Source organism: Macrobrachium rosenbergii, chromosome 21 (genome assembly GCF_040412425.1).
Source record: "Macrobrachium rosenbergii isolate ZJJX-2024 chromosome 21, ASM4041242v1, whole genome shotgun sequence".
Classification (NCBI taxonomy): Eukaryota; Metazoa; Arthropoda; class Malacostraca; order Decapoda; family Palaemonidae; genus Macrobrachium; species Macrobrachium rosenbergii.
The window spans coordinates 40402177-40417156 of NC_089761.1; the positions used below are offsets into that span (position 1 = coordinate 40402177).

Here is a 14980-nt window from a genome sequence, read left to right on the forward strand (position 1 = left end):
CCTCATTGACAGGATCCTTGTATCTGGCGATAACTCCCTCGGAGTTGTAGTCAATAAGGTCTCGAAAAGAAGGGAATGAGGTACCCTTCCTCAAAACAGAGAGGGACCATTCGTCCGCTCCCTTTGTGCCCAGGCTGGCGAACTTGAGAAGTCTGGCACCTACTGGAGTCTGGAGGACTTGATCTTCACTTGGACTTCCTGGAAGGGAGTCCTGAAGGCCTGGATCTTCTCTCAGGTCTCGCCTCCTAATAGACCTGGATGAACGAAAGGGCTCCTGAAAAGGGGCTTCTTTCTTAGTAATAGGCGCAGCAGGTCTCAACCTCTTCGGATATTGAGCTAGAAGGTCTTGAATAAGCCTTCTCCGACAAGGAACGAGAGACTTCCTTTACAGTTTCTTGTGGGAAAAGATGGCTAGAAAGAGGAGCATTAAAGAGGAAGACCTCTGGGAAGGAGAGACCGATTTAGAGAGGAAAGCGCTGAAGACTGACCTCTTCTTAAGAAGGCCAGTGCCGAACAGGGAAGCGATCTCCATCGAGCCGTCCTCAACAGCTTTGTCCAGGCAAGACAACACACTGCTGAGGTCCTCCATACTAACTGAATCCTCTTGAAGACTTCTCTTGGCTAAGGCCCCAAGAGACCAGTCCATGAAGTTGAACACTTCCAGCACGCGGAAAAGGCCCTTGAGGAAATGGTCCAGTTCACACAGTCCCCAAGAAGCCTTGGCTGAACTAAGGAGAGTCTTCTGGACGAATCCACCAGCGAAGAAAAATCTGAGCCAGCAGAAGAGGGGAGAGCTAACCCCATAGGCTCCCTAGTCTCACCACATTCCTGCTCTTCCCGAAAGTCTAGGGGGAGGCAAAGAGAAGACAGTCTTGCCTGCATCCTTCTTTGAGGAGAGCCACTCTGAAACCTTTAAGAGCTTTCCTCATGGAGATCGTGGGACGATTTTCACAAGAGAGGAAGATTTGGCCTTGGTGCTCAGAGCATAGAACCAGGGAAGGAGGAGAAGCAGGCTTGAGGGAATCTCCATACTCCTGGACTAGTAGCGCTGTCAACCTCTTGTAATCAGAGATTGTGATGTCCTTAGGAGAATCGTCCTCCGATAACGCCTCCAGGCCAGAAGGAGGAGGAGAACGTCTAGAAGTAGCAGGGCATTTAACAGAAGAAGAGCGCCTAGAAGGAGAAGAGCCTAGGTCCACTGGAGAACGATGATCCGGAGAGAAGCGCCTCGAAGCTGACTGGCGCCTGACCGAAGAGGAGCCCTTGCTGGGAGAGGGGCGCCTAACAGACGAAAGGGGAGGCTGGAGAGGAACTTTTGTTTGGCGAACGAGCAGGGCGTCTGACTGAGGAGAAAGTATCTCCAACAGGAGAAGACCGACGACGATTTATGGCGGCGCCTGGGTGGAGAGGCGCTATTGGAGACGAAGAGCGCAAAGGAGAGGGCGCCTACCAGGAGAGAGGCGCCTACCAGGAGAGGAGCGCCTACCAGGCGAAGGCGCCCATCGGGAGAGGAGCGCCTACCAGGAGAAGAGCGCCTATCAGGAGAAGAGCGCCTTGTCAAGGAGAGGAGCGCCTGGACGGAGAGGAGCGCCTGCTGCTGGAGGGGCGCAACAGGAGAAGTACGCTTCCTAGAGGACGACTTGCTGGGAGAAGAGAGTCTCTTGGAGGACTTAATCGGAAGAGAGGCATCCTTCCGATACAGAGGAGCTCTTTGATAAAGAGCCAGCAAGAGCAGCGAATTGAGCCTGGAGGCCTACCAGGATCTGCTTGGTGGACTCCTGAACACCAGAAGAAGAGAGGGAAGATCTCAATAGTTCTCTTCTTGACAAACAGGAGAGCCTTCAGGGAAGCGCTCAGGGCTAGAGTCCATTTCCAGTCTCCTCTAGGAGCCTTCCAAGTCCTCTTCAAAGGACGCAATTCTCAGCCGAACTCCAACCACGCTTAGGAGACGAAGAAGCAGAAGAAGAGAAACACTTTTTAAGATCCCTTTTCTGGATAGCGGGCGATCTAAGGCAGCCTGGGACGCGTCAACAGGCGCTGCCGGTTCTTCACGCCTGACCGTTGGGAGCGCTCTTCATCCCCCTTGCGGCTGTCGACATTCCTCCTCCACTGGGTCTGGGAGTTTGGAAGAGGTCTAGGCCTAGGAGCGTATGCGGAGCCGGGTCAGACGCCCCCTCCACTACACTGGGGACACTGCACAAATCACTATCACTTCTCACTTTCTTTTCCTCCATAGCTCGCATCTGCAACTGCATCTTAAACATCGTAGCCTTCATAGCAGCCATCTCCGACGTGCAATCCACAGGTTCGACGTAAGGGTGAAGGAGCTGAAACAACTGGAGTGACAGGAGAATCTGGAAGAGTGTTAGGTTCTAAATCTACCTCCTGGAAAGAGACCTACTAGCGCTTCTAGAAGAAGCCTTCCTAACTCTGTCCTTCTCAACTTGCGGACATAAGAGTTTAACGCCTTCCATTCCAGTTCAGTGAGATTCTCACATTCAACACACGTATTCTCAAAAGAGCATTCATTCTCCCTACACCTAGAACATACAGAATGAGGATCTACCAAAGCTTTCGGTAGTCTCACCTTACAATCAGACCCTCACACACACGGAACACGATGCAACACTCTGATCAGACATTCTATAAGAAAATACCAAAGCCAAATCAAAAACAGTCCACAAAAAGCGTATGCCAAGCCAAAGATCCAATACGTCACCAAAGGTCAGTCCAAAATAATCCTCAGCAAGCGAAAAATGAAAATCCAAGCAGAAGGAACCAACAACAGATGTTGCCGGAACCAGCGACAGAGAAAATCTGACATGAAAACGGAATGGTTCTATTCCGCCACCCAGCGGACTGAATGGTAGATCACCTGACCTACCTGTCGCGTGTGCCGCGAAATTTGAATTTCTGTCGGGAACGCCGGAGACTATAGCTAAGTATATCTGACGGGTAAGTTTCATGTACAAAAAGGGATTTTGACAAAGGAAAATCTATTTCTGAGGAAGGTCCCGTGTCACCCGTGACCCTCCCCTGGATCACCTAGTACTCTCCCCCTCTTGCACATGCCAAGTCTGGGGTTAGTGCTAGCATGGAATGAGGTAGGTGGCGCTGGTGTCGCCCGTCCTGGCGGGTGTTGGGTGTGGGGGCTGTAACGGCTCACCGCTCTGTTCCGGGATTTTTGATAGGGAGAGATCTTTCAGTAGGTTTCCGTGGTAGTGGTATTTCACTCACCCCTCCTTATACCGACGTCTTCCTAGAAGACGCTCGACTGGGGGTAGTAACCCCAGCTTTCCTGAAAAGCTCTTTTCTCTGGTATATCTAGCAATGTTATACCTAGAAATTCGTGCTGTAATGGAATTTCACCGGGTGACACGGGACCTTCCTCAGAAATAGATTTTTCCTTTGTCAAAATCCCTTTTTTCTAATCTGCACTGAAAACAGCTATAAAAAAAATTAGTTTTAAGTTCATTAATCAAAATGACTGAACTAGAATAAACAGGAACTTTACTATTAATTACAAAGGCTATACAGTGATGTAATAAGTCTGTTCAGGGTAGAAATCACAATAAAGAGAAGTGTAAGTCGTGTGAAAATTATGTCCTCAAGGAAAAATCATTTACAGCATAATATAGCTATTTCAAACATCCAAAAAAACTTACCTGAGACTGTAAATTGAATCGATTAAGAGAAACAGAAGAATCATATGTACACTGAAGTTTTATCATATCTATCTGTAGTTCTGTACTTAAATCTGGCAAGAGGGCAGGGAAGTTTTCTGGAAAATATTTAAGATATAAAACGTCACTTTCTCATCTTAATGTCTTTTTGACATCAGCTTTAAAAGCTTTTAAGTTTTTTTAATTCTCAACTTCAATTCGACCAACATCAAGGACTTTTATGAATTAAAACATTTTAAAACTAAATTTTCTTACCTAAAGCACCTTCTCTCGTTAAATGAGTTTGCATATCAATCCCTGCTAATGATCCTTGTAGAGCTATCTGCCCTATATTATTTACAAGTTTTACGCCTATGTTTTCAATTTTCAGCTGTGTTTTCTGTTGAGATGAAATGGAGTTTACATTAGAATGAAACAAAATACATTTTCTTTAAAACCTAATCAAATAACTGAAATTTCTCAAAAATCTTCATTTTTTCATCATGCTAGCCAGAGTATCTAAAAAACTTATAAAAAGCAGAAATAAAATGAAGCTGCTGGTGGGAAATTTTCCAAGTCTATGACACTCATTATATTCTACTCTACAAAAATAAAAATATCTGAAAATCGGTTTCGTAACATCTAATGGGAACCCATGAAAGATTAAAACACACCATATTGAGAAAAAATTTTGCTCAAAAGACAACAATAATCAATGGTTTGTAACTGCTTAAGAACATGGAAAGCTTTTAAGTATACTACTGCCTCTTAAGGATACCTCTTCCGATTATCACTGTTAGATAGATTTCTTTGTCAAAAGCATATGCTTGCATTTATACAGGGAAAAATATTGTTGTTCTGAACTGACTGTATCTCTCCATTTATTGTCAACCCCTAATGGTTGTCAAGTATTTATTATGGCATATTCATGCATTAAGATGTCAGGTCAAGGCATTCTGCAGTTTTTTCTATTTCTAAACTTCTGCTCTGGACTTCACCACTGCTTATGCACTTCCAAAGTCCTGTCAAGTTTTCTATTCAAGCAAGTTCCATGAGTTTTTAAAAAATACTTTTCATTTTTCTAAAAAGATGATCAATGATTCAATAATTCAAATTTGCTTCAGTTCTTTCATGCATAAGAAAAATAACTCTTCCTTGGATTTAACCACCCCTTTGAATGTTCCAAATTTCAACAAAGGTTCACTATACAGGCAGCCCCAGGTTATTGGCAGGCTTGGTTATCGGCGATCCGGTTTTAAGGGGCTTGTCTAGCAATGAAAATTGGCAATTTTCAGTGCCGATATGCGCCGATTTCGGCCTATTGGCACCAATACTTGGGTATTGGCGCTGATAAATACCTAACAGAGGTGCCGATCTCTGGTTATCAGTTGGCGCTGATAAGTGCCGAAAATCGCCAATTTTCGGTTATTGGTGATTTTCGCTGATCGTCACGCCATCGGAACAGAACCCCCGCCGATAACCAGGGACTGCCCGTATAGGGGATTAAGTTATATCACATGCAATCACTCAATACTCACCAATGGAAAGAACAGCCAATATCTATATAAAAGTACATCTAGAGATGGTTTTTTTGCACCAATTTGCTGCTGAGGGCTGACCATAGGTGTGGCTGCTAAGGCTTTGTGCTCTAAGAAAGTAAGCATGCGATCACGAATTGTCACCTGTGGCTCACTGAGATGCACCGATATATTCTGAAAGGATTTGAAGTCTAATTAATAGAACAAACTACAATGAGTATGATCATTAAAAACTGTCAACATTAATCAGCTATAAACTGAGACTACTGTCAGACAGCTAGCCACATTTTGAAATACACGAAAATTTCGTACTATGGCAATAAAACAGAATTATGAGTTACACACCTCCATAGCCGCTACAGTTTCTGCATTAGCTTCCACAGAAAATTTGAGCGAAAACATCGACTCCATAAGTGAAGGATCCTTCTCAGTGCTAAGTGTTCCACCACTTGGATGTCTCTTCTCATCTCCTTCACTCACATGTTGTAGAACTTTGAAGTGGGCCCCACTAATATCAACTTTCAACTACAAAACAAAAGATGAGATTACAAAGGTGCAAATCAAAAGCTTCATTAACTGCTGAAAGAAGATGTCAAAAATATGAGGAAAAGTACAAAATCTTTTCATTGGTTTGAGAGGTTATAGATCCCCTATAAAAAAGGTAAGAAATAAAGCTGGATTTACGAAAGGATTTTACCAGTGTTAGCAGAATACTTTTTCCTTAAAAGACAACAAAGTAATTCATGGCTGATCTGCATGAGACATTACTATTATTACAAAACTGGTACAGCCCTAGCTGAAAAACCTAAGGCCATGGGCCCCTAAGGGGAAAGCAGACCAAGACAGAAAAAAATTGAGACAGAAACATATATACGATAAGCAACAAAGAACAACAAGTTAAAAAACAACCTATAAAGTGACTCATGTCAGCAGGCTCAATTAAAAAGCATTTGTACCAAGTTTGAGGTTCTGAATTTTCAACAGTTCGATTCATTATGAAGATAGTTCTGTAATTTGGTCACAGCAGGAATAAAACTACCAGAAAACTTTGTTGTACTGAATTTTACATGAGAAAAGATTATTGTATTGAACTGCACAAGAGGAATGACAAGACTGTCAGAATTAACTATATAGCCAGTATTAAACAGAGGAGAGGATAGTTCGGAAAGATCTGAATGCAAGGGATGATCAGAATGATTAAAAATCTTATACAGCATGGGCTAACAGAGTGACGGTGCCAGAGATTAATAGCAAGGTTAGAAATTTAATAGAACTCAAGTTTTTGTCCAAAAAATTTAAAATCCTAGTCAGCTCCTCAAAACCAAATGGGAACAATATTCAAAACATGGCAGAATAAAAGAATCAGAACATCAGCTCAGGATAGACAGGTCCCCATAATCTTGAAAGACTTTCTCAAAATATAAATTTTTTGTGTAACTGGATTACACACTGTGTTTCTCAAAAGAGAATATGCAATCAAGAAGGTATCACGACTTATCAATAAGCATCACGTAGTTAAAGAAACTGTTAATGGAAAGCTTACAAAAAAATAGAGCAATAGTGATTAATCAGTACAGTATTGCCACCCTCGACAATATATGAGATGTAGAAATAGTAAAGACATGGAAACATTCAGAAGAATCATAATTACTGATGCTTATCTAGGATGGTTTAACACTGCCGATGCTAGCTGCTCATTACTTAGATAATATATGAAAGCCTATTATGCTTAGGCATTTGCATTAGGCTAAAGTATTGTTACTTTAGCTAACAGTTAGTGTCAGCTGTAAAGTACAATAGTTACTAATGACAAAAATTTACAATAAGTTTTCACTTCAAGAAGAAACTTTTCATATTATTTCCATTTGTCATTTGATTATACTTAATCTTTTATAGTAGCACTGTAATGGGACATTACATAGGACAAAGTTATATATTTCGCTGAATGAATTTTACAACTGTCAAGTCTAATTTGGCTATCAGAAACCACATTAATTTGTTTTTACATCTGAGGGCTGGACTTATTAATTAGCACCAAAACTAACTGATCATAGCCTACAAGTTAAACTTGGACACTTGGCCTTCACCTTAGAAGACATGACATGAATTTCCATGACCAGTTTTAGCAAAAGGTTTTGACGTAGGAAAAACCTGTTTTTGGTAGTTGCTGTTGAGTCCTCAAGGAATTACCTTCAATGGGTCTGTCAGAGCACCATGGAGCTCTGACAGACCAATGGAAGGTAACTCCTTGAGGACAAAACAAGCGACTATGCTATCAAAAAGCATCTTATATGCCAGCAAATACAGTAACTACTACCTACAAATGCACTACAAGTTCTTCTGTGCCTGTCAAGCCTTTATGGCTAAAAATTTATACAAGAAAACCCAGTAGAAGATAACATTTAAAGAATGCTTGGCCTCTAATTTTCAGTTCACACATTAGAAAAATCCTTTGGGCAAGTCCCATGATAGTCTTGAGATATGACTTGGTGGCCTCCTTGAAATACCATACAATAAATAAATAGATTTGTGTAAAACAAGATTTGTATTTGTACACAAAACAGCTAAGGTAAATACATGGTTTGCACAATTTCTGAATCTTAATCAGGTGCCAAATTTACTAAGCTATAAAAATATTTTGAGAATATCAAATTGTATTTTCTCCCATGCTGATGAATATGGACTATGGTCTATCAACTAGCTGAAAATTAAAACTTTTATAGCACCCAAATTGAAACCAAAACTTGCTTACAAGTATAATCACATGGAAAGAAAAATATATCGTATTAAAACACTTTAAGATAACCAATACAGCAATTATTAAATCATACATCAAATACCTAGTATAGTCCTTTATGTAGAACACATAAGAAAAATATTTAATACAACAAGATGACAAATATTTACACGAGAGCACAGATGCTTGCAGATGAAAACATACACAAAACATTATTGTAAGGGTACACTGATAGTGGCAACTAGAAGCATGATAGATAAAATCATCTAAGCAACTATATAACGCTAATGTTATGTCTACCATCAAACCTGACTATATACTATAAGATCTATAAAATCATATATTGATAACATACTAAATTCTCTAATAACTGTCACAATAGCTACTTGCCAAAATACAATAATGTAATATGAAATTAGTCTAATTTGAAAAGACTAGAAGCTAACTATACAAATACTGTACAATTTATAAATATAGACTGATAACAGTAATGACTGTTCACAAATAATTAGAAATAAGGGTGTGGTTATAAACTGTTTGGAGGGAAATTTAAAATATTATTATTTAAAGAATTTTCATTCTTATCCTTTTATTCTCAAGAGATTGCAGCCATCATTTCAAGCACATTACACATATAAGCCCCAGGACTCAAATATAAATCCATTCACTGAAAAATAAAAACTAACTTTCCTAAATGACTTCTCAAACATTTTGTTTTGGATTATCAAGTCTGCAACAAAATTTTATCTGCTTGCTTGTTCAGATAAGCCCCAGGACTCAAATATAAATCCATTCACTGAAAAATAAAAACTAACTTTCCTATATGACTTCTCAAACATTTTGTTTTGGATTATCAAGTCTGCAACAAAATTTTATTTGCTTGCTTGTTCAGAAAATTAAGCATTTCATTACAAACAAATGAAGACAACAGTCAAAATCACAATTTTTACAAGATAACTTTTATGTACTCCAAGCAATGAAACTTCTAAGCAACCATGCTGAACAAAACAGTTTTTATTGATAGTGTCTATGGTCTAGAGTAAAGATAAAAAAACAAACATAAAAAGTACTGTACAAGTAAAGGCTATGCTTACTCAAATAATTCACGGGTAATTTACACTCACAAACAACAAAACCAATCTTACCCAAGCATTCACTTCTTGTAACTTTCACATCTAGTTAAAATTCTCAGACACAGAATGTTCCAAAACTCTCGGTACTAACTAATTCTAAATAACTAGTCATTTCCTTCAACTATCCTTCTTTTAAAAAAGTTTCTACTGCTAATCTTCTTCCATTCTATGACTACTCTTACATATATGTAGGAAGGAGTGAAGTCCTGTTGTCAGAGGAGCATGAAAGAAGAAAACCCTTCAAAGGGATCAAAACAGTAACCACAACCAAGCGATCTATAATTCCATACCTATTTCTCTGAGCAGCTATGTAAAAGCATCGCATGAAATAGACATTGTAAAGTATATTCCACGGAATGAGTCAAGTAGCATTTTTACTGAGAAGCAATAAGACTATTCACAATACGAATAAACTTGTTTGTTTAATTTTTATATTATATTACTGAAACATGTTTATAATGTGTACACATTTGCAGGTGGTAACAGTTTAGAGACCACTGTTACAACTATACAAAATGTGACCATTAGAACATAACCAAATCATTTAGTCCTTAAAAATAAAGTCATTAGTAGATTCTAGGAAAAGCAGAAATAATTTATCTAAATCTACTCACTGCAGTTAAATTCCTAAACACTCAGTCTAAAAGTTACTTTCCCTATGTAACAGTCACCTGTTCCAAAAGTGACTGGAGAGACTTGACAACAATGATTTCGGACAAAGGATCTGGAACTACTTTCACTCTGTGGGCTTGGCAGCGCAGCACTTATCATAAGTAACTACCGGTATGTTATGATACACACAAAATCTAAAAAGATTTTAGTATTCAATAGATACAAGTCTCAATTCATTTATACTACAAAATCCAATTATAATTATGTTAGCTATGAGATACCTGATAGGACACACTATTTCACAAATGACATATGCTCTATAAATAAGAAAAAGCAGTTTTGGATCAAATCAACTGCAAGGGCAGGTAGTCTGCTGCCCTCATGAAACAGAATGGCTCATTGGGAAATAAAAATCATTGCAGTGTCCCCACAACAACTACTGTGAGAACCACTGCCATAATTATCGCTGCCCCCACATGGACTCTAGAAGGAGGTGATGAAGTCTGGTGGCTTGCCATAAGCTCTACCATCACAGCTTAACAACTCAGTCTTTCACTTCTGAAGGAGCCACAATTAAACATCATGGAATCAAGTGACTGCTGTTGTTGCTTTTGGGATACCTGGGAAAATGCAACTGTACCAGGCTCCCTATGTCCACAGGAAAAAGGTGAAAGAGGCAACCTCAGGAAAAGCACTTGAATTCTGATTCAAGCAGGTAATATAGAATGATCTCCCCCCCCCTGCAAAAACAAAAAAGAACTAAAGAGAACCAGGAAAGTGTACATGACTGACATAAATCTGTTGCAAAAAAGCCAACATCCAAGACATCATAGAATGAATAGACATTCACAAGAGCAAATACAAACATCATGAAGAGAAGAAAAGCATACTGGCAAAAAAAGCTGAACAACCAGAAGTCAAAGTTCTGTGACCATCATAGCAGCAATGGTAAAAAGTTGATTTAAATAAAAGTCTTTAATTACTGAAAAAATGACCATCATCAACCACGTATAAAATAAGTAGAGGCATTAAAAGTAAGAAAAGAATAATTTTAAGAAACAACTGAACACTTATTAAATTAATAAACATTACCGATACACATGAGCAGTAAATTACGTAGCAAAGAAGCAAACAGCACCAACTTGACATTTATTAATAAGCTGAACACCCTGTAATCATTAATTTACCAGGAATCAGAATTAAAAATTACATAAGTGAGCTATAAAAGTTATATCTAAAACACTTTTTCTTAGTGAAATATGACAAAATAAGATAGCAAAAGAGATGAAGTCCAAACTCAGAAAACCTGATCTTGTTTATGATTCCTTCTTATTTCATTTTGTCAAAGAGCAAAACAGGAAAATTTGATAAAACATAAAAAATCTTGGATAAGAGAATGCCTGAATAACGACAAAACCAAATCAGGCAAGACTAAGACTGCTAACCTTGCTGTCAACAAACCAGATACACAAAAGTAAATTTTTTTACCTACCTAGAGCTAAGGGCTCATGGGGACACATACAGTGTGGCTATCCAGCCAGCAAACAGTGTCCTTGTTTTTAATTGGGAATGAAGTGTTCAGGATTCATGACTGTAAATAAGGGCTAATATAAAGGACGGGGTTGTTGTGAAACAATTTAATATTTGTTAAATACTTAAAATTAATCTTTTTTCAACATTATTAATATGCTGTCTTCATTTTTACTTTTACAATAATTTCAAAAGGAAAAGAAATAGCAATGAAAGTAATGATACTACCATTAAAAAAACACACTTATAGAGGGTTCATTAACCATTTTCTTTCGAAACTTACTCTCTGACTTGATGTATCTTAAACACCTAGAGTACTTATTATAATGACTTTTTAAAAAATCCATACACTGCAAAATACGGCATAATTCCAGTTAAATGAATCCAAGATAAACAAGCGAAATACGAGATAACTTACAGCAATGTTGGACTGGTTTAGTGTGGCTCCCTCGATTGTGATCTTTTCAGCAGAAGCATGCAGAAGGCATTCTGGCCATTTTTCCCTAAGGTACATCACACTTACGCTAACTATGTGTATACCGAAAAACTGGAAGAAAAATAATATATAACAATAAAAAAGCATTTGTTTCTGTAACAAAAACAAAATATTCGTAAAACCCATCAATCACATTTAACATTTATCTTCTGTGTTGCATCCCCCAGATGTGTTGCTTCTGAAGTCCTGAGGACAAAAGAGGAAGAATAGCTACAATCAACTTCAGAGAATCTACGTGTGCAAGTGCACTTTTCACTCATCAGCACCATGGAACTGCCAGCCTCATTCTTTCACATAAATCTTGTAAAATGACCGAACAAGGAAAGTGGAAGAAGGGCACTTCAATGCAAAAGGATGAATTTGTTTGAAATTTTTGTTTTATGTTATCAGAACTTAAATTGTTTTGTAACAAACCAATGAATCATAATACAGACACCACCCTACTTACAAACATTCAGAAGTACAAACAAACAGGATCACAAATTAACATTGCGTTCAGAGAGCTCCCCTTTGCCACCAGTAAGTTCAAAATCTTGTTCTGTGCACCTATTCTATAAAATATACAGTACTGTATGTATAGTGAATTGTGTTTTAGGACGAAAAAAATGATCAGTGCTGTATTGACTTTATGTCATACTGTACATAAATAGGCGTGAAGAGCACTGTAACCAACTTACAAACAATTCAACATACAAATGGCCGTCCAGAATGTAACTCGTTTGTAAGCAGGGTGGTGTCTGTAATCCTAAATCATTATTGAGGCAGAAGGATGAGATACAATCTCCAGCTATATAATGGGGCTCTGATGGGTCTTGAGGATTACTTGGGGACACAAAAGATCCCGAACCAAGTGTCTATGGCAAATTCATGAGCTACTGATGTAGGATCATAAGCCTGTACCCTAGATGATCACGTCTTCAAGATGAATGATAGATGAGGACGGTAATTAAAAGGAGAAAAGGAGGAACAGGAAAAAGAATGTAAACCACTGGCATCGGAGGTAACACAAAACTTACCTGTATACAACCAACTGATCAAATGATTACAACCCTAATCCTTTATGCTAAAGGTAAACTTTAGTAAAGGTGGACTGTTTTCTCCACATGCTTCCTCTAAGATGTTTTAAAAGCAAGCCCCTTGACATTGAAAACAGCATAGCCAGCTATAATTGTTATAAATCTTAACTAAGCCAGGTTGAGATAATGACAAAATGAGACATAGCTTTAGGGTACTAACTAATTTTTTATACCTACAATATCTTCATTTTGATATTTAATTCTAATATAAAAAAACAAATTAATTTAAGAAACTTCTTCAACTTTTAACTTCCAAATTATACTAGAGAGAGAGAGATTAAATGTAAGCCATATTCCTAAGCAAAAGGAGTATCATCACCTATTATCGATCATTTACTTCTCCTTTTCTCATATGGCTACACAGAAAACTCTTACTCCATTAAAAAATGACTACTGAACCAAAACAAAAAAGAATGTTAAGGTTTGCAACAATAGTAAGTGGAAGACCTCCAGATGGTAGTCATGAAACCTCTTTTAAAGATACTAAACAACTGTCAATGAAAGTTAAATGTTGTTAGGTGTTAAGTTCTGCTGTTCCATTCAAAGATGACAGCTTAGACTTGATTCCCCTTTAGAGATTAACATCTATTACACTATCCAAGCAGAGATACAGAGTAGACAATGTATAATCACAAGCAATACTACATGACCTATCATAAAATGAAAGTTTACTATACAGCCTTTACTAAAATATAGATAAGAATTACCTGTGCAAGTGTGACAATAGATGGAGAGATCCTGAGCTTAATTGGCTCAATGTTAACCTCTTCCGGAGTGCTGGCTTTGGACGCTGCAGCAAACATGGCTTCCACTGTCTGATTGTTCCCCCCTTCTCCATGAGACCCTTTCCCCCGCTTATCATAAACCTTTATGAATAAAAGAAAAACCATTTATTATATACCAAAATCATAAAACTCCTTTGTACTTTCATATATCAAAAGGAATTTTATCAAATTAACATCAGAATGTTGAAAACTGGGATCTATGATTCTTTAATAAAAAATAGTTAATGGCATTAACATCTGATAATATGCAGTATACAGTAGCAAAGTTAAAAATTACTCTTGAAACCCAAATCATTCTTCTTTATTCCTCTTTATTTCCAGACATCTGAGCCTAGTCTTTTCCACTTCAAATATGTACACTTCCAGGAGCACTTCTTACCTCTGCAGGAGAAGCTAATATTACAAGGATCTTCTCAAGGCTGACCATATATCAGGCACCTAACCTAACATCAATATCATAAGTTCAATGTAACAGTGCAATCCTAGAATCTGTGCTTCAGCTGTATTAATAACCAGGACACATAAGGGAATGATCTGCCCACCAGGCACACTGGATCCCAGATATGTGCTGGCCAATAAGGGAGTGGTCTCTTGGGTTTTGTGGTGTGTCTGATTGGATTTGTGTTAAACCAAACAAAAAATAATCACAATAACAACTATCAAGAGATGAGGAATGAAAAAGCTAGGCAGAAACTGAAGAACACTCAGTACACTATCTGAACATTTTAAAACATAGGGCCTAGGTGCACAGTGGGGTACATGAGACAAGGAACATTTAGAAGATAATCAGCACTCAGCTGACCCATGTCAACGAGGTATTAGGACATAAGCAAAATAAAGAATGTTTATTTTGGGAACATGAAAATCTGCCTCACAAAGATATTGAAACCATAGTCAAAATACTCCACATTACCTCCTTTTCAATACGAACATCGTGAACCTTTATTGCAAATATTTTTCTTTCTTCCTGATTAAAAAAACTGCTTGTAGCACCAACTCGTTCTACTTTCTGAAATGTTAAAAAAGAAAGCAATATTAACTATCTGCCCAAAACATGCTTCATTATATTTGTGGATAACAAAATCAGCACTATCTAGAGTAGAATTAAGGGGGACTAGCACTTTGAGATTGTCCCTTAGCAGCATTCTAATGCCCTTACAAATGAGTAATGTACTGTACAATGTAAATACATATGGAATGAAGAGAGAATGTGAAAATTACTAAAACCCACAAAGCTCTCTCCAGATTGCAAGATGAAGGGACTCCAGATTCCACATGTGCAGAAATGGGGTGCTGGCATGTAATACTGAGGGCTGATTGACCTCTATCTATATTAGCAGTAGCAATGCTCCAAGAAGTCATAAATATAAGGTTATCATAAGAAAGTATGAGATGTAATTTTCAGAGGTAA

At 38.1% G+C, this 14980-nt stretch overlaps 1 protein-coding gene across 1 annotated transcript in view; it reads right to left on the minus strand.

Annotated features, from left to right (window-relative positions):
• hob (hobbit) overlaps nucleotides 1-14980 on the minus strand; it is a 67822-nt gene that overhangs the window by 50252 nt on the left and 2590 nt on the right. The window contains 7 exon segments of the mRNA XM_067123547.1: nucleotides 3666-3781; nucleotides 3939-4062; nucleotides 5201-5374; nucleotides 5546-5725; nucleotides 11631-11759; nucleotides 13492-13650; nucleotides 14483-14578. Coding sequence (XP_066979648.1) covers nucleotides 3666-3781; nucleotides 3939-4062; nucleotides 5201-5374; nucleotides 5546-5725; nucleotides 11631-11759; nucleotides 13492-13650; nucleotides 14483-14578 — 978 coding nt within the window.